At 40.0% G+C, this 24153-nt stretch overlaps 1 protein-coding gene across 1 annotated transcript; it reads right to left on the reverse strand.

The window, feature by feature from the left end:
- Window positions 1–19336: 19336 nt before the first annotated feature.
- LOC124708552 (probable serine protease EDA2) lies at window positions 19337–23857 on the reverse strand. Its single transcript, XM_047240232.1, has 13 exons — window positions 23534–23857; window positions 23180–23464; window positions 22912–23097; window positions 22636–22752; window positions 22389–22442; window positions 22233–22304; window positions 21512–21617; window positions 21181–21277; window positions 20777–20871; window positions 20352–20426; window positions 20128–20211; window positions 19922–20024; window positions 19337–19635 (listed from the first exon to the last, which is right to left on the reverse strand). The coding sequence occupies exons 1-13, from the start codon at window positions 23723–23725 to the stop codon at window positions 19626–19628; spliced, it is 1476 nt and encodes a 491-aa protein (XP_047096188.1). The 5' UTR covers window positions 23726–23857; the 3' UTR covers window positions 19337–19625.
- Between the last annotated feature and the right edge of the window lie 296 nt (window positions 23858–24153).

The following is a 24153-nucleotide window of genomic DNA, read 5'->3' on the forward strand; positions in this document are numbered from 1 at the left end:
CCTCGTGACGCCCTTTGACCTGCCCTTCCACCTACTTAAAGCCTCCGTGACGAAACCCTCAGTACCGAGAGCCACGATACGGAAAACCTTACTGAGACGCCGCCGCCAATCCCATCTCGAGGGATTCAGGAGATCGCCTCCGGCACCCTGCCGGAGAGGGGAATCATCTCCCGGAGGACTCTTCACCGCCATGGTCGCCTCCGGAGTGATGAGTGAGTAGTTCACCCCTGGACTATGGGTCTATAGCAGTAGCTAGATGGTTGTCTTCTCCTCATGTGCTTCATTGTTGGATCTTGTGAGCTGCCTAACATGATCAAGATCATCTATCTGTAATGCTATATGTTGTGTTTGTCGGGATCCGATGGATAGAGAATACTATGTTATGTTGATTATCAATCTATTACCTATGTGTTGTTTATGATCTTGCATGCTCTCCGTTATTAGTAGAGGCTCTAGCCAAGTTTTTGCTCTTAACTCCAAGAGGGAGTATTTATGCTCGATAGTGGGTTCATGCCTCCATTAAATCTGGGACGATGACGAGAAAGTTCTAAGGTTGTAGATGTCTTGTTGCCACTAGGGATAAAACATTGATGCTATGTCTAAGGATGTAGTTATTGATTACATTACGCACCATACTTAATGCAATTGTCTCGTTGTTTGCAACTTAATACTTGGAAGGGGTTCGGATGATAACCTGAAGGTGGACTTTTTAGGCATAGATGCATGCTTGGATAGCGGTCTATGTACTTTGTCGTAATGCCCAATTAAATCTCACTATACTCATCATATCATGTATGTGCATGGTCATGCCCTCTCTATTTGTCAATTGCCCGACTGTAATTTGTTCACCCAACATGCTATTTATCTTATGGGAGAGACACCTCTAGTGAACTGTGGACCCCGGTCCTATTCTTTACATCGAATACAATCTACAGCAATACTTGTTCTACTGTTTTCTGCAAACAATCATCATCCACACTATACATCTAATCCTTTGTTACAGCAAGCCGGTGAGATTGACAACCTCAGCTGTTTCGTTGGGGCAAAGTACTTTGGTTGTGTTGTGCAGGTTCCACGTTGGCGCCGGAATCCCCGGTGTTGCGCCGCACTACATCCCGCCGCCATCAACCTTCAACGTGCTTCTTGGCTCCTCCTGGTTCAATAAACCTTGGTTTCTTTTCTGAGGGAAAACTTGCCGCTGTACGCATCACACCTTCCTCTTGGGGTTCCCAACGGACGTGTGTCTACACGCAATCAAGCATTTTTTCTGGCGCCGTTGCCGGGGAGATCAAGACACGCTGCAAGGGGAGTCTCCACAATCCAATCTCTTTACTTTGTTTTTGTCTTGCTTTATTTTATTTACTACTTTTTTTTCTGCATTATATCAAAACACAAAAAAAATTAGTTGCTAGCTTTACTTTATTTACTGTCTTGCACTCTATATCAAAAACACAAAAAAATTAGTTAATTGCATTTACTTTATCTAGTTTGCTTTATTTACTACTGCTAAAATGGCCACTCCTGAAAATACTAAGTTGTGTGACTTCACAACCACAAACAATAATGATTTCTTATGCACACCTATTGCTCCACCTGCTACTATAGCAGAATTCTTTGAAATTAAACCTGCTTTACTGAATCTTGTTATGAGAGAGCAATTTTCTGGTGTTAGTTCCGATGATGCTGCTGCCCATCTCAATAATTTTGTTGAATTGTGTGAAATGCAAAAATATAAAGATGTAGATGGTGACATTATAAAATTAAAATTGTTTCCTTTCTCCTTAAGAGGAAGAGCTAAAGATTGGTTGCTATCTCTGCCTAAGAATAGTATTGATTCATGGACTAAATGCAAGGATGCTTTTATTGGTAGATATTATCCCCCTGCTAAAATTATATCTTTGAGAAGTAGCATAATGAATTTTAAACAATTGGATAATGAGCATGTTGCACAAGCTTGGGAAAGAATGAAATCCTTGGTTAAAAATTGCCCAACCCATGGATCGACTACTTGGATGATCATCCAAACCTTTTATGCAGGACTGAACTTTTCTTCGCGGAACCTATTGGATTCAGCTGCTGGAGGTACCTTTATGTCTATCACTCTTGGTGAAGCAACAAAGCTTGTTGATAATATGATGATTAATTACTCTGAATGGCACACGGAAAGAGCTCCACAAGGTAAGAAGGTAAATTCTGTCGAAGAAACCTCTTCCTTGAGTGATAAGATTGATGCTATTATGTCTATGCTTTTGAATGGTAGGACTAATGTTGATCCTAATAATGTTCCGTTAGCCTCATTGGTTGCCCAAAAAGAACATGTTGATATAAATTTCATTAAAGATAACAATTACAATAATTCTAGGCCATATCCTGCTAATGGTAACTCTTATGGTAGATATGTTTCACCTAATGAGGAAAAGATGTTAGAAATTGAAAGATCCACCAAGAGCTTTATGCAATCACAATATGAGCAAAACAAATTGTTTACTAAAACCATGAATGAACAATCTACCTTGTTGAAGAAAATAGGAAATCAACTTGAAAATCTGAATATGGAGATTTCTGGGTTGCAAACTAAACTTGCAAATGCTGAAAACCGAATCTCATACATGTCCTCGTCACAATCTTCTTTAATTAATAAAATGGCTGCTAAACACTGAGGATATTGAAAATAAAATTGTTACTACAGCAAATGCCATCCAAGTTAGAATTAATGAGAATATAAGATTAATGGCTGAATTGCATGCTAGGTGGGAAAGAGAAGAAAATGAAAAACTAGCTAAAGAGAATAAGGTAGCTAAAGTTTGGACTATTACCACCACTAGTAATGTTAATGACTCACATGTTGCTGCACCTCCTACTATCAATGGTAAAATAATTGGTGTTGGCAATGTTTCTACTCCTAATGCAAAGCCTGCAAAACTGCAAAAAACTGCTAAAACTGCTGAAACTGCCTGTGATAAAACTGCTGAAATTTTTTCCAACATTGGGGATGATGATCCCATTGCTTTAGATTATAATGGTTTGGATTTTTATGATTGCCACATCTCTGAAGTTATAAAGTTCTTGCAAAAACTTGCTAAGAGTCCTAATGCTAGTGCTATAAACTTGGCTTTCACAAAACATATTACAAATGCTCTCATAAAAGCTAGAGAAGAGAAACTAGAACGTGAAGCTTCTATTCGTAGAAAGTTAGAAGATGGTTGGGAGCCCATCATTAAGACGAAGGCAATGACTTTGATTGTAATGCTTTATGTGATCTTGGTGCAAGTATTTCCGTTATGCCTAAGAAAATTTATGATATGCTTGACTTGCCACCATTGAAAAATTGTTATTTGGATGTTAATCTTGTTGATAATGCTATAAAGAAACCTTTGGGGAGAGTTGATAATGTTCGCATTACCGTTAACAATAACCTTGTCCCCGTTGATTTTGTTGTCTTGGATATTGAATGCAATGCATCTTGTCCCATTATATTGGGAAGACCTTTTCTTCGAACTGTTGGTGCTATCATTGATATGAAGGAAGGTAATATTAAATATCAATTTCCTCTCAAGAAAGGTATGGAACACTTCCCTAGAAATAGAATGAAGTTAACTTTTGATTCTATTATTAGAACAAGTTATGATGTTGATACTTCGTCTCTTGATAATACTTGATACACACTTTCTGCGCCTAGCTGAAAGGCATTAAAGAAAAGCGCTTATGGGAGACAACCCATGTTTTTACTACAGTACTTTTATTTTATATTTGAGTCTTGGAAGTTGTTTACTACTGTAGCAACCTCTCCTTATCTTAGTTTTGTGCATTGTTGTGCCAAGTAAAGTCTTTGATAGTAAGGTTCATACTAGATTTGGATTACTGCGCAAGCAATATGATTTCTTTCGTCGTCACGAATTTCGACCTGCCTCTCTGTAGGTAGCTCAGAAAAATATGCCAATTTATGTGCGTGATCCTCAGATATGTATGCAACTTTCATTAAATTTGGGCATTTTCATTTGAGCAAGTCTGGTGCCATTTTAAAATTCGTCTTTACGAACTGTTCTGTTTTGACAGATTCTGCCTTTTATTTCACATTGCCTCTTTTGCTATGTTGGATGAATTTCTTTGATCCATTAATGTCCAGTAGCTTTATGCAATGTCCAGAAGTGTTAAGAATGATTATGTCACCTCTGAACATATAAATTTTTATTGTGCACTAACCCTCTAATGATTTGTTTCGAGTTTGGTGTGGAGGAAGTTTTCAAGGATCAAGAGAGGGAAATGATGCAATATGATCAAGGAGAGTGAAAGCTCTAAGCTTGGGGATGACCCGGTGGTTCACCCCTGCATATTTTAAGAAGACTCAAGCGTCTAAGCTTGGGGATGCCCAAGGCATCTCCTTCTTCATCGACAACATTATCAGGTTCCTCCCCTGAAACTATATTTTTATTCCATCACATCTTATGTACTTTGCTTGGAGCGTCGATTTGTTTTTTGTTTTTGTTTGAATAAAATGGATCCTAGCATTCATTGTGTGGGAGAGAGACACGCTCCGCTGTTGCATATGGACAAATATGTCCTTAGGCTTTACTCATAGTATTCATGGCGAAGGTTGAATCTTCTTCGTTAAATTGTTATATGGTTGGAATCGGGAAATGCTACATGTAGTAATTCTAAACTGTCTTGAATAATTTGATACTTGGCAATTGTTTTGCTCATGTTTAAGCTCTTGCATCATATACTTTGCACCTATTAATGAAGAAACACCTAGAGCTTGCTAAATTTGGTTTGCATATTTGGTCTCTCTAAAGTCTAGATAATTCTAGTATTGAGTTTTGAACAACAAGGAAGACGGTGTAGAGTCTTATAATGTTTACAATATGTATTTTATGTGAGTTTTGCTGCACCAGTTCATCCTTGTGTTTGTTTCAAATAACCTTGCTAGCCTAAACCTTGTATCGAGAGGGAATACTTCTCATGCATCCAAAATCCTTGAGCCAACCACTATGCCATTTGTGTCCACCATACCTACCTACTACATGGTATTTCTCCGCCATTCCAAGGTAAATTGCTTGAGTGCTATCTTTAAAATTTCCATCATTCGCCTTTGCAATATATAGCTCATGGGACAAAATAGCCTTAAAAACTATTGTGGTATTGAATATGTACTTATGCACTTTATCTCTTATTAAGTTGCTCGTTGTGCGATAACCATGTTTCAGGGGACGCCATCAACTACTCTTTGTTGAATATCATGTGAGTTGCTATGCATGTCCGTCTTGTCACGAAGTAAGGGAGATTTACCGCTCATTTAATGGTTAGAGCATGCATAATGTTAGAGAAGAACATTGGGCCGCTAACTAAAGCCATGATCCATGGTGGAAGTTTCAGTTTTGGACATATATCCTCAATCTCATATGAGAACATTAATTGTTGCTACATGCTTATGCATAAAAGAGGAGTCCATTATCTGTTGTCTATGTTGTCCCGGTATGGATGTCTAAGTTGAGAATAATCAAAAGCGAGAAATCCAAATGCGAGCTTTCTCCTTAGACCTTTGTACGAGCGGCATAGAGGTACCCCTTTGTGACACTTGGTTAAAACATGTGTATTGCGATGATAATCCTGGTGATCCAAGCTAATTAGGACAAGGTGCGGGCACTATTAGTATACTATGCATGAGGCTTGCAACTTGTAAGATATAATTTACATGATACATATGCTTTATTACTACCGTTGACAAAATTGTTTCATGTTTTCAAAACCAAAGCTCTAGTACAAATATAGCAATCGATGCTTTCCTCTTTGAAGGACCATTCTTTTACTTTTATGTTGAGTTAGTTCACCTATTTCTCTCCACCTCAAGAAGCAAACACTTGTGTGAACTGTGCATTTATTCCTACATACTTGCATATTGCACTTGTTATATTACTTTACATTGACAATATCCATGAGATATACATGTTACAAGTTGAAAGCAACCGCTGAAACTTGATCTTCTTTTGTGTTGCTTCAATACCTTTACTTTGATTTATTGCTTTATGAGTTAACTCTTATGCAAGACTTATTGATGCTTGTCTTGAAGTACTATTCATGAAAAGTCTTTGCTTTATGATTCATTTGTTTACTCATGTCATTACCATTGTTTTGATCGCTGCATTCATTACATATGCTTACAATAGTATGATCAAGGTTATGATGGCATGTCACTCCGGAAATTATCTTTGTTATCGTTTACCTGCTCGGGACGAGCAGGAACTAAGCTTGGGGATGCTGATACGTCTCCGACGTATCGATAATTTCTTGTGTTCCATGCCACATTATTGATGATATCTACATGTTTTATACACATTATATGTCGTATTTATGAATTTTCCGGCACTAACCTATTAACGAGATGCCGAAGAGCCGATTCTTGTTTTCTGCTGTTTTTGGTTTCAGAAATCCTAGTAAGGAAATATTCTAGGAATTGGACGAAATCAACGCCCAGGGTCCTATTTTTGCACGAAGCTTCAAGAAAACCGAGGGATAGACGAAGTGGGGCCACGAGGTGGCCAGACACCAGGGCGGCGCGGCCCAGGCCCTGGCCGCGCCGGCCTGTGGTGTGGGCCCCTCGTGACGCCCTTTGACCTGCCCTTCCGCCTACTTAAAGCCTCCGTGACGAAACCCCCGCACCGAGAGCCACGATACGGAAAACCTTATCGAGACGCCGCCGCCGCCAATCCCATCTCGGGGATTCGGAGATCGCCTCCGGCACCTCGCCGGAGAGGGGAATCATCTCCCGTAGGACTCTTCACCGCCATGGTCGCCTCCGGAGTGATGAGTGAGTAGTTCACCCCTGGACTATGGGTCCATACCAGTAGCTAGATGGTTGTCTTCTCCTCATGTGCTTCATTGTTGGATCTTGTGAGCTGCCTAACATGATCAAGATCATCTATCTCGTAATGCTATATGTTGTGTTTGTCGGGATCCGATGGATAGAGAATACTATGTTATGTTGATTATCAATCTATTACCTATGTGTTGTTTATGATCTTGCATGCTCTCCGTTATTAGTAGAGGCTCTGGCCAAGTTTTTGCTCTTAACTCCAAGAGGGAGTATTTATGCTCGATAGTGGGTTCATGCCTCCATTAAATGCGGGACGAGTGATGAGAAAGTTCTAAGGTTGTGGATGTGCTTGTTGCCACTAGGGATAAAACATTGATGCTATGTATAAGGATGTAGTTATTGATTACATTACGCACCATACTTAATGCAATTGTCTCGTTGTTTGCAACTTAATACTTGGAAGGGGTTCGGATGATAACCCGAAGGTGGACTTTTTAGGCATAGATGCATGCTTGGATAGCGGTCTATGTACTTTGTCGTAATGCCCAATTAAATCTCACTATACTCATCATATCATGTATGTGCATGGTCATGCCCTCTCTATTTGTCAATTGCCCGACTGTAATTTGTTCACCCAACATGCTATTTATCTTATGGGAGAGACACCTCTAGTGAACTGTGGACCCCGGTCCTATTCTTTACATCGAATACAATCTACTGCAATACTTGTTCTACTTGTTTTCTGCAAACAATCATCATCCACACTATACATCTAATCCTTTGTTACAGCAAGCCGATGAGATTGACAACCTCATCTGTTTCGTTGGGGCAAAGTACTTTGGTTGTGTTGTGCAGGTTCCACGTTGGCGCCGGAATCCCTGGTGTTGCGCCGCACTACATCCCGCTGCCATCAACCTTCAACGTGCTTCTTGGCTCCTCCTGGTTCGATAAACCTTGGTTTCTTTCTGAGGGAAAACTTGCCGCTGTACGCATCACACCTTCCTCTTGGGGTTCCCAACGGACGTGTGTCTACACGCAATCACCCTGTGGTTTAACTTATTTATAAGTGAATTAAATTACACACAAAGGTAGTTGCTACTTTTAAGTGTTGTGTAATAGTTCTAGTTCCTTTTTGATCCAACCTATGGATCAAATTATGTCTACCCAAAATAAGGGTTTAGTAAATATCACAGTGAAGTTTATAGCGCTTGACTTGATGATCTACTTCAATTCCAGCAACTCAAGTGAAACTTCAGTTACTGTGGTAAGTTTTATTTGGAAGCGCGAAAATTCTCCGGATTTTCTATGCATGAATGCAATGCACACTTTGGTGTTATCTCATTTTGTTGCCTCTAAACCTGGGATATTACAGCCACTCCCCCTTAAACTGAACTTCGTCCCGAAGTTCGAACGCTCTCATGTTTCGGAATGTGGAACGGACTTGAACAGATCACAATCCTTTCAAACGCCATGGTGATCTAATTAGATATAATTGGATATATCACTTGTCCAGATCCTTCCGGAAGTCTTCTGATGTCTGGCATTGATACTTTCAAACGCCACGTTTCCTTCCAACATTCTAAGCTTATAGTCTTGCTATCCAAGGATCCTTGAATTAGGACATCTTATGGTGCTAATGGACTTTACTAATAGTTGTGATAATGGCTTCCTATCTGGGTACCCAAAACTTGGTTCTACCAGCTGTGGTAGTCCAGCTGCGATGACCAAACCTTAAGTATAAAGGATTTGTTTAAAGTAAGGTATTGTTTTTCCCTTACTACTATAACGAATGTAATGGTACTTCGTAAGGTATTTATAATAGGCATGGTCCTGGTTGTTTAGTCCTACGAATGGATTAGACTCATTTAGTCCATCCAATCATGGCTTCTAGTTCATACTAGTTATCTTCCTTTTGGTTTATTCAGGTTCCATGAAAGGAATCTTTCTAATAATCATTAGTGTTGGTATGGTCAAACTCCTTCAATCTTTTGTCTTCTTAGGCTTCGATTGTCCTCCGACATCTACTTCCTCCAACTTCATTAGCTTAGACTTACTTGAGCTCTTTTACTTCTGAGTAATTAGTAATTACCCACTCAAGTGAGGGTCTAACCCTTACTTCTTCGGGATATGAACCTCGGCTTCTGGTCTGACATCCTCCTGAGAATACTTTGGTATGGATACATCCCAACAACCTTATAAAAATAAGATTGGACTTCCTCTCAGTTCAGACCTTTTTCTTCGTCTTTCATACTCCAAATAATATCTTAATACTTCTCCTTCAGCCTTCCTCTCCCCCTTGGAGTTTACTAATGATCTTTAATATTCCTTTCTTCTAATCATTAAACTCCAAGGTTAGAAGATTAGTCTTGGTCTAGCTTAGGTTTGTACTTTTCTAGAGTCTCACGAAGAATTATTTGCGGTGTATCCACACAGTTGTGGGTATCCATTATGAATCCTCCAATAAAAAAATTACCAGCTACGAGATACCAGCTGTGAAATACTAGCTGCGGAATCCCCCTTTCTTTTAGGTAAAGAAATGTTCGAGTTGTGGCTATCCGGTACCAATTGCGGACTACCTAGTACCGGATGTAGCTTATTGGATACCGAGTTGTGGCTATGTTGTGGTTGTCAATATCTACCTACCAGTTGTGGCTACTTACATAGCTTTAGTTAAGATATACCTCACTTAACATTCTTTCTCTTCATGGTTATCCTATATCAGCTGCGGTCTTATTATACCAGCTACGACTTCACTTGTCTATTTTCCTTCTTCCAGGGTTTGTTTTGCAAGAAACCACTTGTTGACACTATGAAAATAGTATTGTAAGTGACTTCGCTTGCATTCCCTTCTTCCATAATGAATACGGCTCCACTTCTACTACTCCATATTCACTATTTTTCTCACTTTTATGGTACTTCCATGTTGAAATACTCCTTGATTAAGGATAAAATTGAGTTTTGCTTGGTCTTTCCTTTAGAGTATTGTGGTTGCTTCCCACAATTTGACTTTCTTCATCTAGTGAACCTTCATCTTTTCTTCAAAATCTCCAGAATTCGTCACTTCCTCACCCGAATACCTTTACCCTCTAGACCTATAACATCAAGTAAGAGCTTGATATCGCAACATGCATTTGCATATCAAAGTCAAACTTCATGTATGGATCTAGTCAATCAATGAAAGTCCAATAAAATCCAAGAAGATTCAGCTTTGTGTTCATAATACACATCCTGATATGCCTGAAGGTAGTAATTGGGTAAGACATCCCTAAACATCAGGATCAGATGTGTAGTATATAACACCACATAAGATAGGTTTAGGTTGTGATACTTAGCACAAATACGTGAATTTCTACTATTTGTCTCAACATTTATCTTAATTGCACATTTGCAATGAGACAAACTTGAAACAAAATGACCTGGGATAGTTGAAGTTAACCTAGTTTTCTTTGGAAGTACTAACAGAATAGTATACCATATATATGTGCTATCGAGGACTACTTCCTATAACACAATTAGTTCTAACATGTCTACTCTAAACACATGATTGTTTAGAATATACCACCTATAACTCTAGGATTTCTCTATGTGATATGCTCTAAATAAGCCTTCTTTAAATTAAGGACTATGGTTCTAGCATACTTGGCACAGTTATTAGGATTTTAAGGCCTAAGCTTTCGAACTATTCCTTAAATCCCACTCCTCGTCATACTTCTGTTAACTTTCTTATGATGTTCTACTTCCTCACATCATGATTCTCAAGTGAATCATATATGATTACCAACTCTACCATGAAAAGTAGACTTATATGCTCATATCACTCTTCCTTACCTCCTATGATTGACTCATCATAGGTATATACTCCCTCATATTACTTATCTACATTACTTAATATCAGTCATTTGACATTTTAAATGACTCTTACTGAACTATAACTTGCATTGGTATACTTCTTCCAATAGGATATCTTCCTTATGGTTGTATCCTCTCTTTGGACTACCATGTATTGTATACCAACTGTGGTCTACCACCACCAATTATCTTAAGCTCCAATGGTGTTCTAATTATTTGGAATGAAGCAAGATAACTAACTAACTTTACTTAAGAAAGACAGATAAGAAAGATTGACTCAAGTGTGTCAGGATTATTCTCAAGTGAATACCCATCTCAAGTCAAAAGAATAATTGGTTTAGCATAGTTGAATTAGCTAATACACTTCCTATAGACACTACCAAACCTATAGGTCTCCTTTAAAGGGTTTTAATCCTAGGGTCAAAGCATTTGCTCTGATACCAGCTGTGATGACCCAGCGTACCACTGCATGGTGTAGTACACAAGTCGTTGACATAACACAAGTGAAACACCGTTCCACTCATATTACATCTCTCGAGTGGTACAACAGAAACATATGCGAGTCCAAGGTATGTCTATAGAAGTACACACGAACTGTTTACATAAGATCAACACAACCTCCTACTTTACAGTGAGGTAAAACTTCAAATAAAGCTCCAGAAGAACGACTCGTAGTCTATCCTATTGCTAACTCAAGATTATGAGCTACTTGGCTTGCTATAGAATTCTAGATACTTAGGTGCTAGGATTAGGGAAAGGTTCCCTTCTATTACTAGTCTAGGTTTCCACTTTTAGCTGATGCAGAAGTTGACTCCATTGACTTCTTTGATTGGATTCTTCATCTGGTTGCAGTTGACTCCTTTGTCTTCGAGTTCCACGGTAGTTTCTCCTTCGATGCTTCCATCTAAGAAGGGGTTCAAATGGGATAGAATGAGTACGAGCGTACTCAGCAAGTTCATATTAGGAAATAGGTGTATTATGCACTAGCTACAGCCATAGACCAGAAAGTCATAGGCCAATGCAAGTTTTCATAAACATTTCTTTAAAAGGTTTATTTTATTCTGAAAACTATGCCCGTCAGTCTTCACGGAGTTGACTAGAACTTCATGGAGTTCCTTTCCTCGCCGCGTTCGCAGTTCCCTTCCCGGAACGAGGAGTGACAGTCACAATTCAATACACTGTGCAGAGGTGCGTTACTTTTCCCATAAGAGAACTTAACCTTGTTGCCAACCAAGTCATGAGCTTGTCCACACTTCCTTTGGTGTGAGGTCAGGTATAAGATCCAAGCCCACACCGCCTTCTCCGCGACTGCAAACCCACCCTTTTGTCCAACCGTACACCCCCAGTAGACTTCTCCCGATAATACGGCTTTACTCACGGTGTACTCCGGACAATCCTTCATATATCGTAGAGCTTATCATCACTAATGGATGGGGATTTAAAAGGATACCCCAACCTATTGCGGCGGTGCCTCCAACACCCCATCGGCTCTACAGATCCGTTGGCGTGCAGAAGGGAAAAGATACGTCTGGCTTCCCCAGAGCCATTATAGATCTCATGGTCAACGCGGTTTGTACTGCGCTAGAATCACTGGACGGCATTGGTAATTAATCTTAGGGTGATATAAACCCATGCAATGGAACCTCCACCATATCAACACATACCATGGTTCCATTGCCCACCACATAGTCATATTCATAATTGTAAAATAATACTTTGCTTTTCAATGCATGAGTGATAAGTATAGTACTTTGCATATAGTTTGATACAAATAATCAAATGACATGAGCAAGCGATGAACTTGCCTTTCTTGACTGCAAGATTATGCGGGCAAAAGCTTCGATACGTGAGAACTCCAAATGCTGAAATACCATCATCGTCCGGTAAGGACAATGTTTAAAGAACTGGCAAAAATGCTATAATGCATAGTATGAGATGCAATCGTCCCGAGCGTAACCTAACCTCGATGATTTAGGATGTATGAGTTGTAAAGATTTCTTTAGGGTTGGTTGCACTTTTAGAATGGTTCTCAAACAAGGTTCTTATTAGGGTTTGGTTATATTATCATTATAATCAAGTGATATAAGACATCATAACAATCATATACATAAAGAATAGTGGTGGAATAATATATAAAGAACAATTGTCTATTTTAAGTTCTACATAACATGGTTGATGATTACTTATACTATACTTCAAAAGAATAACTTTTGAAGAACATGTTGATTAAGATTTAATGAGTATTTCAAAGAAGGATTAAGCTTCTAAGGTTTGATTGACATTTGTACTTCAAAAGAATAACTTTTGAAGAACAGGTTAAATAAGAACAAGAACTACTATACATAGGAGCTATGGATTTCTAGGGTTTACTATGGAATTCATTTAGTCCTCTAATAAGAACTAGTTAGGTTCTTTAAGTATAATGGTTTTATATATGTAGCAAGTATTGGTAGGGTTATCACCATAGTTTCCCATATACATCATATCAAAGGATGGTTATTAAGATGGTTCCATAGGTTTGCTATTAGGTTTACTATGGCTTTACATTTGCTTTACCAAATAATCTCTAATAGTTTCTAAGCTAAGTGGTTTATCATTTCCTAAGGTTTAGTTGGATAGGAACATGTGATGTGATTTGCTACACAAAGTTGATACTAGGGTTTATCATTATGGTTTTACTAGGGTTTAATGATTGAGTTTGATCTTAATGGTATGGTATATAGGAGTGGTGATCAATGGTACTAATTCAATTAACAAGTTAGGGTTTCTACCTAGGTGACATTAGTGGATCATATAGGTTTTAAATAGGAACATGAAATGATAATCTCATGCGACTTGGTTTTATGCTAGTGGATTCTAAGCATGTATTCAATTGTTGATAATTAGGATTCTATATGTCAAGTAAATCTCCCATGATCATATGTGACACATATCCAGGGTTTTAGAGTTGGTTCTAAGGTGGAATGATCACATGAAATAATGGGATCCAGGTCTTACTCAATTTGAAACTAGGGTTTCTAAATCATGGTACAACTCCTAAAAAGGATGGTTGGACATATAGGTGTGGTAACTAATTACTTTGAATCAAAATTAGGAATGGTTTGACATTTTATTACTCTTCACAAGATTTAATAATTAGAGTACTCCTATTTTGGTTTAATTAAGAATCGGGGTTTAATAATTGTTATTAGGGTTTAAAATAATTAACTTGTTAACTAAAGATGTTTAAGTAAATAAGTTTTGATTTACCAAAATAATATTGACTTATAATATTTTCTTGAGTTATTACTATTTAAAGAAAATAGAAAATAGTAATTTGCAAAGTAGGGTTTATGCATTACCACTAATAATTCAGTTAATGCAAATATGGTAAATAAAATGAATCTTAACATTTTAGTTAGTTACTGAATAGTTAAAATTTAATTTTTCAAACTTAACTATTTATTGAATTCAATTTGTATTTCAAATAATTGAAATAGCATAATTAATAAGGTTAAAAATAAGTGAATTTTTATTTTGACACACATTTTTGTTTTATATTTTATTTGAATAGAGTTTATTTTTGTGAGCATTTTGATATATTGTTTATATTTTTCTGAATTGAAATGAATTTTGTATGATTTTACAAAGTTTCAGTGATTTTCTGGAATTTGAAATAACTCAAAAAACACTAAACGTACCGGTTCGCACCCTAGCTACAGAGACTGACCCGTGGGGTCGAGTCCAGCGTGGCAGCCACGCAAGGCTGACCAAGTCAAAATCGAAAAATAGCGCGGGAGCTCATCTCCGGCGAGTCAGTCGACCACGGTGGCGACGCTCCCGGGCTCGAGAGGATGGGCAAGTTGTTTCATTCTAACCAGCATGCGAAGGCAAAGCAGGCAGTGACGGCGCCGCTAGTTATTGGTCATCGGAGCTAGGCCGGCGGCGAGATGCTGCGGCGGTGCTCACAGGCTCACGGTGCGGAGGAGCTATGATGCGTAATTGAGCGGGCCAAAGGCACCAGCGGAACGAGTAGCTCACCAGGAGCACCGAGGGCTTGATGGTGAGGCTTAAGGTGGTCCGAATCGACGGCGAGGACAGTGGCCGGCGTCGGAGAAGATGGCTCGGTGAAGACGCTCCAGGGGTCTGCGGCTCGATTCCTTGCGTAGGCTGAGCAAGTCGGGGTCGGGGAAGACGATGGTGACCACGACATGGCTCGGGAGTGCCCCTATCAACGACGAGACGAGTTGGCCGGCGAGCTAGGGTTTCGGTCTGAGAAGCAAATCGGAGAGGAAAAGAAGAAATTGAGATCTAGGGTTCTCCCCAGGGTATTTATAGACCGCAGGAACGCGGCTCGTCACGCGGCCGCTCAAGGAGAGATCGACAGCAGCGAGGGAAGCATCGCGCTGTCGAGCGCAGGTGAGAGGAAGAGGATGAGGATGAACTCCCCCTCTCGCTAATATTTCGGACGAAGGGGTACGATGGTCTTGGGCTGGGCTACTGGTGGGCTTGGTCGTTGGGCTCCGATGCTGGGCTGCTCTGGTGCTGGCTTGGGCTGCTGCGGCCTGCTTTGGTGGACAGATAAAGCTTTCCCTCTCTTTTTCCTTTTTAAATTTCCTGTTTTTTTTTATTTTCTGGTTTGAATTTACTATTTGATTTCAAATTTGAACTCTGTCTTATTTTGCAGGTCCTAAATTATTTGAATATCAAGATAATTTGATAATCATGCTTACTGCATGGTTTTATTATTTTAACAAATAGTTTGGTTAGGATTCAATTGAGATCTTGTGAGACTTGAATTAAATAGAAATGGTTTAGGTATTTATCTCAACTCTTTAAATTTGGAAATCAACCTATTTTGAATGATTTGAATTTTAGAACCAGTGTATGGTAGACATGTTATTAGGTTTTGTTATTACTTAACAATATTAATTGTTCCCATATATTGTAATATTATGGCTAGAGTTTAAATTAAATGGTGTTGAGAATGAGATGAATTCATCATTTTATGTGAAGGATTATTTCTTAGGGTTTAAGAAGATGGTTGGATTCACTCTATGTTAAATAATCTTGCTTAGCAAACTACTACTGGAATTATTTAAAATAGATCCTAAGCTCATTATGGTTAATTCACTTGTATACTAAGGTAATTCTATTTTATAAAACATTATCTTACTTGGTTAACTAATCAAGTTCCTTTGAATTGAAAATAGGATTGGATATTGGTTCACTCTACTCACTTAAATAACACTTAAGCTTAGGTATATATGGCTTGGTTTATACTTGTGGCACATCATACACAAGTTATGGCATATCATTTTATGTAGATTGGTTCCATATGACAAAGTTTATGGTTTTGGGAATACTTCACTAATTGAAGTATTAAATAGGCATGAGGTATGGTAGGATTCTACTTATAATCCAAAGTGATACTTGGATTCAAATGTGGTCTAGGGTTTTATTTGGGATTACCCATGTAATACACAAGCTAGAACTGGGTATAAGCATAAGCTTTGATTATGTTTTATTGGCTAGCTAGAGTTACTCCTCCACACAAGGCATGAGGATTGGTCTGGGGTTAACTACTAGTGATATACTTATTATTTTATGTGATAGATGAGATCTAGTAATCATATGGTTTAACTTATCATCTAGGTCTACAAGATATGATCATGCATTAGACAAGATTCACTCATTCCTCACTAATCCCTCTTTAATATTCCTCTCATCACACTCATCCTAGATTCTTAGGGTTTATAATTAATACCAAGTTGTGATGATTATGGAATTGGTTTCCTAAGGTATTGATATTGGAATAGGGTTCTCACCTCCAAGATCAAATATTGACTTGAACAACTAGGATTAGTACTTTCCTAATATTCTTGTATGAACATGACTATGGTTAGTATTATAACTTCTCGCACTTCTCAGTGTCTTGGAATATCCTAAGGTCCTACTTAAGAGATGATGATATGATCCTTTAAATATATGGTTTGCCTAGGAATTCTACCTTGGTATCTTCTGTAGCTTGTTCTTCATGAAATTTGATAAACCTGCATCTTGTGGTATGCCTCCACCTCCTAGCTTCTTCATCTTGATCCTAGCTAATTCACATGGAGTGGCTCTATGTGTTTGTTCCCATGTATCATGGTACTTGATGAGCAAATGGATGGAGGTTGTGGCTCTATTTATAGGCTTGGGCAAGCTCTAGTATCATGACACATAGATGGTGACTCTTGTGTTGGTTTGATGAATAAGGTGCTTGGTTGTCATGCTCTCATCCATAGCAATCCTTTGAGCATGAGGTGGCAAAGCTTGGAAAGCAAGTCATGAAGATATTTTCATCCCATGTGGCAAGATCATTATCCTCTCATATGATTTATTTTTGGATAGCCAAGTGGCATTTGCTACTAAATATCTTGTGGATGGTTTTATTATTGTTGATGAGTCACTATATTATATTTGATTGGATTTATATTATAATATTGGTGAAAAGGTGGAAGTTGAAGGTTATTCCTCAAATTTGGATACTTTTTGTTTGATTTCACCAAGGCATGATCATAAGAGTTTCAAAGTACTCATAGTTAATTTTATTCAAATAGTTTGAACTATAATTCGTAATGTAAATGGATTTAGTTTTATGATATTCCATATACTTAATAAGTTATGATTTAAATGAGAATGTGTGGCTTTTATGCACTTTAGACCCTGTGGTTTAACTTATTTATAAGTGAATTAAATTACACACAAAGGTAGTTGCTACTTTTAAGTGTTGTGTCATAGTTCTAGTTCCTTTTTGATCCAACCTATGGATCAAATTATGTCTACCCAAAATAAGGGTTTAGTAAAGATCACAGTGAAGTTTATAGCGCTTGACTTGATGATCTACTTCAATTCCAGCAAGTCAAGTGAAACTTCAGTTACTGTGGTAAGTTTTATTTGGAAGCGCGAAAATTCCCCGGATTTTCTATGCATGAATGCAATGCACACTTTGGTGTTATCTCATTTTGTTGCCTCTAAACCTGGGATATTACAGAAGCGGACTAGTGCCACGTTCTGCAAATCTGGAAGCTTGCGGGGATGTGGCCCGAGTGTTGCTACTCTTGGGAGTGAAATCTCGATGGCGTGTTTATCATCGGCCTATTTTGCTGAAGATCAGCCGCTCCCTCCATGGTCATTGGTGTCAGTTTGTCGGCGCAAGGTCTTTGACCTCTAGGCCGGTGCGCCTGTTCAGAGGCCCTCAAGATCAGGCATGATGGGCTCTCGGTGTTGCGTCCCAAGTGATGATGTCCTCGGCGGGGCTACGGTTGGCCATGCCTAGATGAAGCTCGGTGGAGATGGAGTTAGACCAGATGCGGTTGGCCATGCCTAGATGAAACACAAACAACCTTCTACCTTATGAATTGTGTGATGATTGCAGATCTCTTGGTGTGATGCCGTGAGGCTTCTTCTGGTCGATCGTGGAGGCGAGGGAAGAAGCGAACCAACGTCGCGTTTTGAAAATCTGGAAGTTGGTGGGGAGGTGGCTCTGAGTGTTGCTACTGTTGGGAGTGAAATATGGTGGCCTGCTCATTATCGACCTATTTGGATCGAGGGTAGCCGCTCCCTCCTTGGTCGCTAGTGTCAATTTGTCGACGCAAGGTCTTCAACCTCCAGGCCGGTGTGCCAATCCAGAGGCCCTCAAGATTAGGCATGGTGGGCTCTCAGCGTTGCGTCCCAAGTGTTCTACAGTTTAGATCTAAGATTCTTTATGCAAATTGCCAGGACTTGTTTGTAATTTTCTTTATCTTTGAGGTCTTATTCTGAATATGTTACTCCACCCATGGTTAATAATGCATCCTCTCAGTCATTTGGGACATTTCCCTGTTCAAAAAAAAGAGAGATGTCAATTGACACTACTGCGCCTTTTTTATTCGTATTTTCTTTGAAAAGGTCATACTACGATTAGAAAATCCCCGATAAAGCTCCTCGTGTCGGGCAAACTCATACCGTCTAACATGAAAAGGAAGAAAATTCAAAAGCACGCCAAAAAGAAAAACACATGACTGCCAATGATAGATTTAACTTGTACAGTACACAAATTCGTTTAGTTATACCACGAGGAAAAAGAATTGCCAAGTGGCTTGATTAGAGGAAAAATAATCTTTTTGAATGTAGTAAAGAAAACCCTTAGAAGTCGTTTGGAAGCCAGGTCATTTCGTTTGTAGCATTTTGAAATGAATATTCATTTCATTTATATTGTAATTCCAGAAATGGACACTTGTTTGATTGCCACAGGAATTGCAAATGACAGCAGAATTTAATATTGAATTTGTAAATGGCTTACATACAGAAACGCAAATGACAGATCTTAACTCGGAATCGTGTTTACCCATAGCGTCATTTTGCTGGATTTCCTAAATGAAATAACGGTCCAATTCTGTGGCAACCAAACAACCCACCTATGGAATTCCAAAATGAATTCCAGGATTCGAGGCCCAAATGATGGATACCAAACAACTTCAAAACAACTCGCGTAATGGAAAAAATCGTACTACTTAAATCCTCAGACACCCCCTTTCCTACCATATTCTGGTACTTCAGTAGTTGATGCGTGATTTAGAACAAATTTGATATACAACGTTTTCTTCTTTTTGAGGGGCCATCAGCCCATGAGTTCTAGCGCTGAGTGCTACTAACAGTTGTTAAGAAGCAAGGTAAAAAAAAACAGCCATTACGTAACAGGAGGAACATCGAAGTAATAATTAGAGAAATAGCTGGTGCATCAGAGTCTCAGCTCAAGCCGCTGATGGTACAAGCGCAAACAACCTTCCACCTTGTGAATTGTGTGATGATTCAGACAAACCTACGCGCCCTCGCATCTGGATACTGTCAAGTTCGCATATGATTGACTCTGTCTGCAGCTTAACGATGTCGCAAACTTGCATCTTTTTTTGAACATAGCGAACTTGAAATTGTTCCTTCCTCTGTCAACTCATCTGTCGCCTCACCATGCCCTGCACGCAGAGAGTACCAATAGATCAAAGCCTGATGGTGCAAGAACTGGACTGCGTCAGAAACTTAAAATGTAGCTTGCCACAGCACGTAGGGACCGAGCTCATAACCATGTTGCAACATGTCTGAGCGAAGGCCTTGCAGCAAAGACACGGAAAATAACGGTGGCTGCTGCCACTTACAAGGTGACTGGCCAGCCTCACTCATAAAAATGCAAAGGGCAGCTCATGATGACTGCACAGTTCTCTCATGTGTCATTGGATGGCTAAGCATCCCAGATCCTAATACCTTGTTGGTTCATGGCATTGTGATAGCCACAGGTCGATGTGCTTGGTGATCTGCTTCCTTACTGTGTCCACAGCTTCCGGGGACGTGCAGTTTGAAGAGTCACCTAGTGAAGATAATGTGAAGCATATCAGAATTAGCCTGAAGAAGATTAGTATGATGCACAATATATGATTGCAGTAGAATGTTCTACGGCATACTGAATTAACCTTTGATCCTGAAAGGAAGCTGGGGACATCCTCTCAAATCGGTACCATGTCCGCAGTTGCTACATTTAATCAAGTAAGATGGCACTGCACATGTCGTGTTACCTCGATTAGTACAAACCAAGGCGAAGGAAATCATTCCATAATTGTATAGTTTGTACATAAATGGCAAGGCTACTCATGAGATGTGAAAACATGAACAGTCCAGTAAAAAGTTGGAGGCTCACTGTCTTTAGATGATTTCTGTTTGGAGGCATGACGCCATGGATCTTGAGAGCCATTTGTGAACACAATTTTAGAAGCTGCACACAGTTATGCAAAATCAGGAAGAAGACTAGTAAATTGCATCATCAGCAGGAAAACTGGGAAAGTGCAGGAGTCATAAATTCGTAGTCCATAAAGCAGAGCAACAACGGTAGACTCATGTTCACTGTGTAGGCAATGCACTGGTTAACACGGTACACAAAAGGGGCAATTGATGCAGTAGGTACATGAATACTAGGCATGGTCAGGCCATCAGGGTGCCAACTGGACTGGTGATTTTCCATTTTGGAAGTACAAATACCCTAACTGTTGCACATAACTTGATTTACTAAGTAACAAAGGAAAAGATGTGAAGTGAACATATAAAAAGCAAGTTATGGAGACGAACCAGCAATACTTGTACCCCCATAATATAAGTTGGTCATAAACACGTCTGGATAAACGCCTTCCCCATAAACATTTTTGCACAGGTCCAAATTGTACCTGGGGTTACACAAAGCAAAATAAATATAAGTGGTACATAATATACCTGAACTATAAAACACACAACAGATAGCTGCAAAGCGTATCCAGGATATACGCTGCTGTGCATTAAGAGAGTATTAAAGAATAAGCTACAGTCTGTAATAGTACTGTTTCAATTCCATATATTATGGATTTATGGTGCGAACTGTAATGTTCAAAATACTGTTAAGCAACTCTTCTTAGAGTAAAAATAATAAGAGCTTCTTACAAAGTACATAGCACATGAAAGAACAGTACACACTGTGAGAGAGTAGTATGGTAGAGTACCTTGTATTGACCTTTGCAGAACGAACACTATCTTTCTTTGGTGCCACTTGAAAATAGGCAACCTCACTACAAACTTGGAACCACCAAAGCCTAGAACCTACAAAATAATAGTAAATTAAAATTCCAGCCATGTCTGAATAACAAACAAGAGATGCCATGGTGATTCACTTGAAGCTCTTAAATGTGCTACGCTTTCTGATTTATGCCAAAATAAAAAGATTAGAGCCATCATTTGAATCAACTGGAGGAGAAACTTAGGGGTTTGCCAACTAGAAAAAAAGATAGATAGGTCATTCAACTTCGGGGAAATCTGATTCCCCCTTAAACTTACTAGAATCATCAGGAGTCGTTTCCTTCAAATACTCCTGATCATATGAAGATACTGTTGTTTCCAATTTTTTGATGTAATAATCTCTCACAAACTGAGCATATGTTTCCTGCAAAGCGAGTACATCGAATTTCAGGCATCCACATATATATCTACAAAAATTACTAGATACCAACAGTAAATCAGGTAAGAAATGAGAATAGTCACAATAAGATAAATAGATAGTTAGAAACAGTCACATGCCAGTTTGATATGAAATTTGAATTGTGAAAAAGCCATAATACTTAAAGATTTAATTGCATTACCGTGGCTATCTTAAGAAACAGATAATCGTGTGCTTAGTTATCATTATGTTATTGCATTTTAGATTGACATTTAATAGGAAAAAAATCTCCAAAGAGGAAGGAACACTGGCTCAAAAATCACTCATGGCTCATCCATAATACCCACTTAACGTCATTGTACTTTTCCCTTTGCATACATAGGACTGTAGGAGGACTTGACATTTCAAAGATGTCATGTTACACTCATTGGTCAGTGTCTCTTTAGATTGTAAGAATTGGCCTAGTGTAGTTAAAGTATAAAGGCAAGAAATAGACAGATGCAACTTTATTTATTTGCTCTCATTTCCAAAAAGATTTTCAAGATGCCTAAGAAACTAACCAACCCAGATGTGCTCATATATGGTTAGGTAACTACAGAGGGAATGTATTCAGTCATTTACCACCAAATCTTTCCCATTCTTCTTTGTATTGGTTAGCGGGGAGCACACGGCATCAGGGTTCCCGTACTGGAACTGCAAAATATGATAGGTCTCAGTAATCCCGAAATTACATTTCAACGTGGCAGTAACACAGCATTACAGATTGACAGTTCATACTGTTGTCGCTGCCGCATCTGCCAGTAAGAAGAGGAAGTCACCATCATTTTTCAACTGCATGTACAGAAATCAAATCAACACCGAAGTACCGAACCGATTGGAGGTTTACTGAACACAGGTTGATTTGATCACATGAAATTGGCAGTCAATTTTAGAGAAAACACAAAGGACCTTTGCGTCTCATTTCATTGAAAAGATAGAGTTTGGTTCAAAATGGCAGCCAATTGTCATGTACACAAGGGATTACCGTCTGTGCTCCAAACAAAGCCTTCACCGAGTGGCTATCCGACCGAAGCTGTTCGTCGACAAGTCTAGTTGTTTCCTGAAGGGCAGCTTTGCATTCAGGGCCAGCCGACTCCCCGACCTGCGTAAAAATGACCACACACAAAGCTTGAATTGAGCCTAAAATAGACCAGACAGCACAACGCTAGTACATCAGCAGTGGTTCAATTGAATTCATCCCACAAAAACATGACGCCTCATGATTGATGAGCCCCCATCATCCATTCTAGTGCGCACAAACCTGCTTGTCAAAATCGGTGAAGTTGTACACGGCAAGAACCACCCCGGAGCTGGCGAGGCTTCCGCATGTCAAATGGGGGAACTTGAGCCTGAACCAGGCGCTGAGAGCCCCGGCGTAGGAGACTCCGAAGACGAACCATGGATTCTCAAATCCCGAGCTGCGGTTGTGCCGAGAATTCAATGTTTCCTAAGAGAACAAAAAAAGATTTTACAATTCAGAACAGAGAATCAGACCATAAATATAGTATTCTCTAAGCGCATGAGCTGACCTGGTAGTACTGGCGGAAGACGGCCAGGTCGAAGAGCGCCTGCTTGGACGAGAGGAACCTCAGGTTCTCGGTGCTGAGGCTCTGGAACGGGGAGCTCTTGCCGTAGTACCGGTGCTCCGGCGTCACCACCGCCGCGCCGAACTTCTTGGCGAGCACGGCCAAGTAGTCGTTGGGGATGCCGTCGCAGGAGGACTCGCCGCAGATGCGCAGGAACACCGGGCCGGTGGCGGCGGCGCCGTGGTAGTCCAGGAACTCGAAGTACCGCTGCTTGAATTGGCGGTGGTCCTGCAGGCAAGATTCGGTTACGCCAGGGGCGTAAAAGCATATGAAAAACACACAGAGGAGTCTTCTTACGGTGGGGGAGAAGTGGTCGAGGCGTTGGTTCATCCAGCGCTCCTCCCGCGTCAGGTACCTGCCGGCGACGCCCAGCAGCTCGCCGCCGGCGAGCGGTGTCTGCTGCCGGAGCCCGAGCGGCTCGGCGCTGCGCAGGAGGAATAGGAGGAAGGAGGCCGAGAGGAGCGAGGCGAAGCGAGCGCGAGACCCCATTGTTTCCGGCAAGAATGTCTCTTGCTGCTTGCTTTTCCACTGGACTATCAAGTGTTTGGTTTGAAGTAACGACCACGCCGGTAACTGATTGACTAGGCATTCATGCGTAGTCAAAAATCGCGCTACTAATTAGTAAGAAAAACGGAAAATCCATAGTTGAATCGGCGGGCACGTGAACCTGGCCGAAAGTGGGCTACCATTGGTCCAGGTGTGCAACGGGCCCCACACAGTTGAGGATTTTTTGGAGACAAACCGATACGGATACAATACATGGGAGTGGTCCACACTGGTGAGAGAGAGGAGCAAGCCGGCGGATCCCCAAAGCAATCATGTTTCTCTCTCTCTCTCCTCCGTCCTCCACATCACCTCCCCAGGATGCGCGCGAGCAGAGCGGCGGACGGGGCGGCGGCGTCCCACACGGTCGACTG

This window comes from Lolium rigidum, chromosome 4 (genome assembly GCF_022539505.1).
Source record: "Lolium rigidum isolate FL_2022 chromosome 4, APGP_CSIRO_Lrig_0.1, whole genome shotgun sequence".
NCBI lineage: Eukaryota > Viridiplantae > Streptophyta > Magnoliopsida > Poales > Poaceae > Lolium > Lolium rigidum.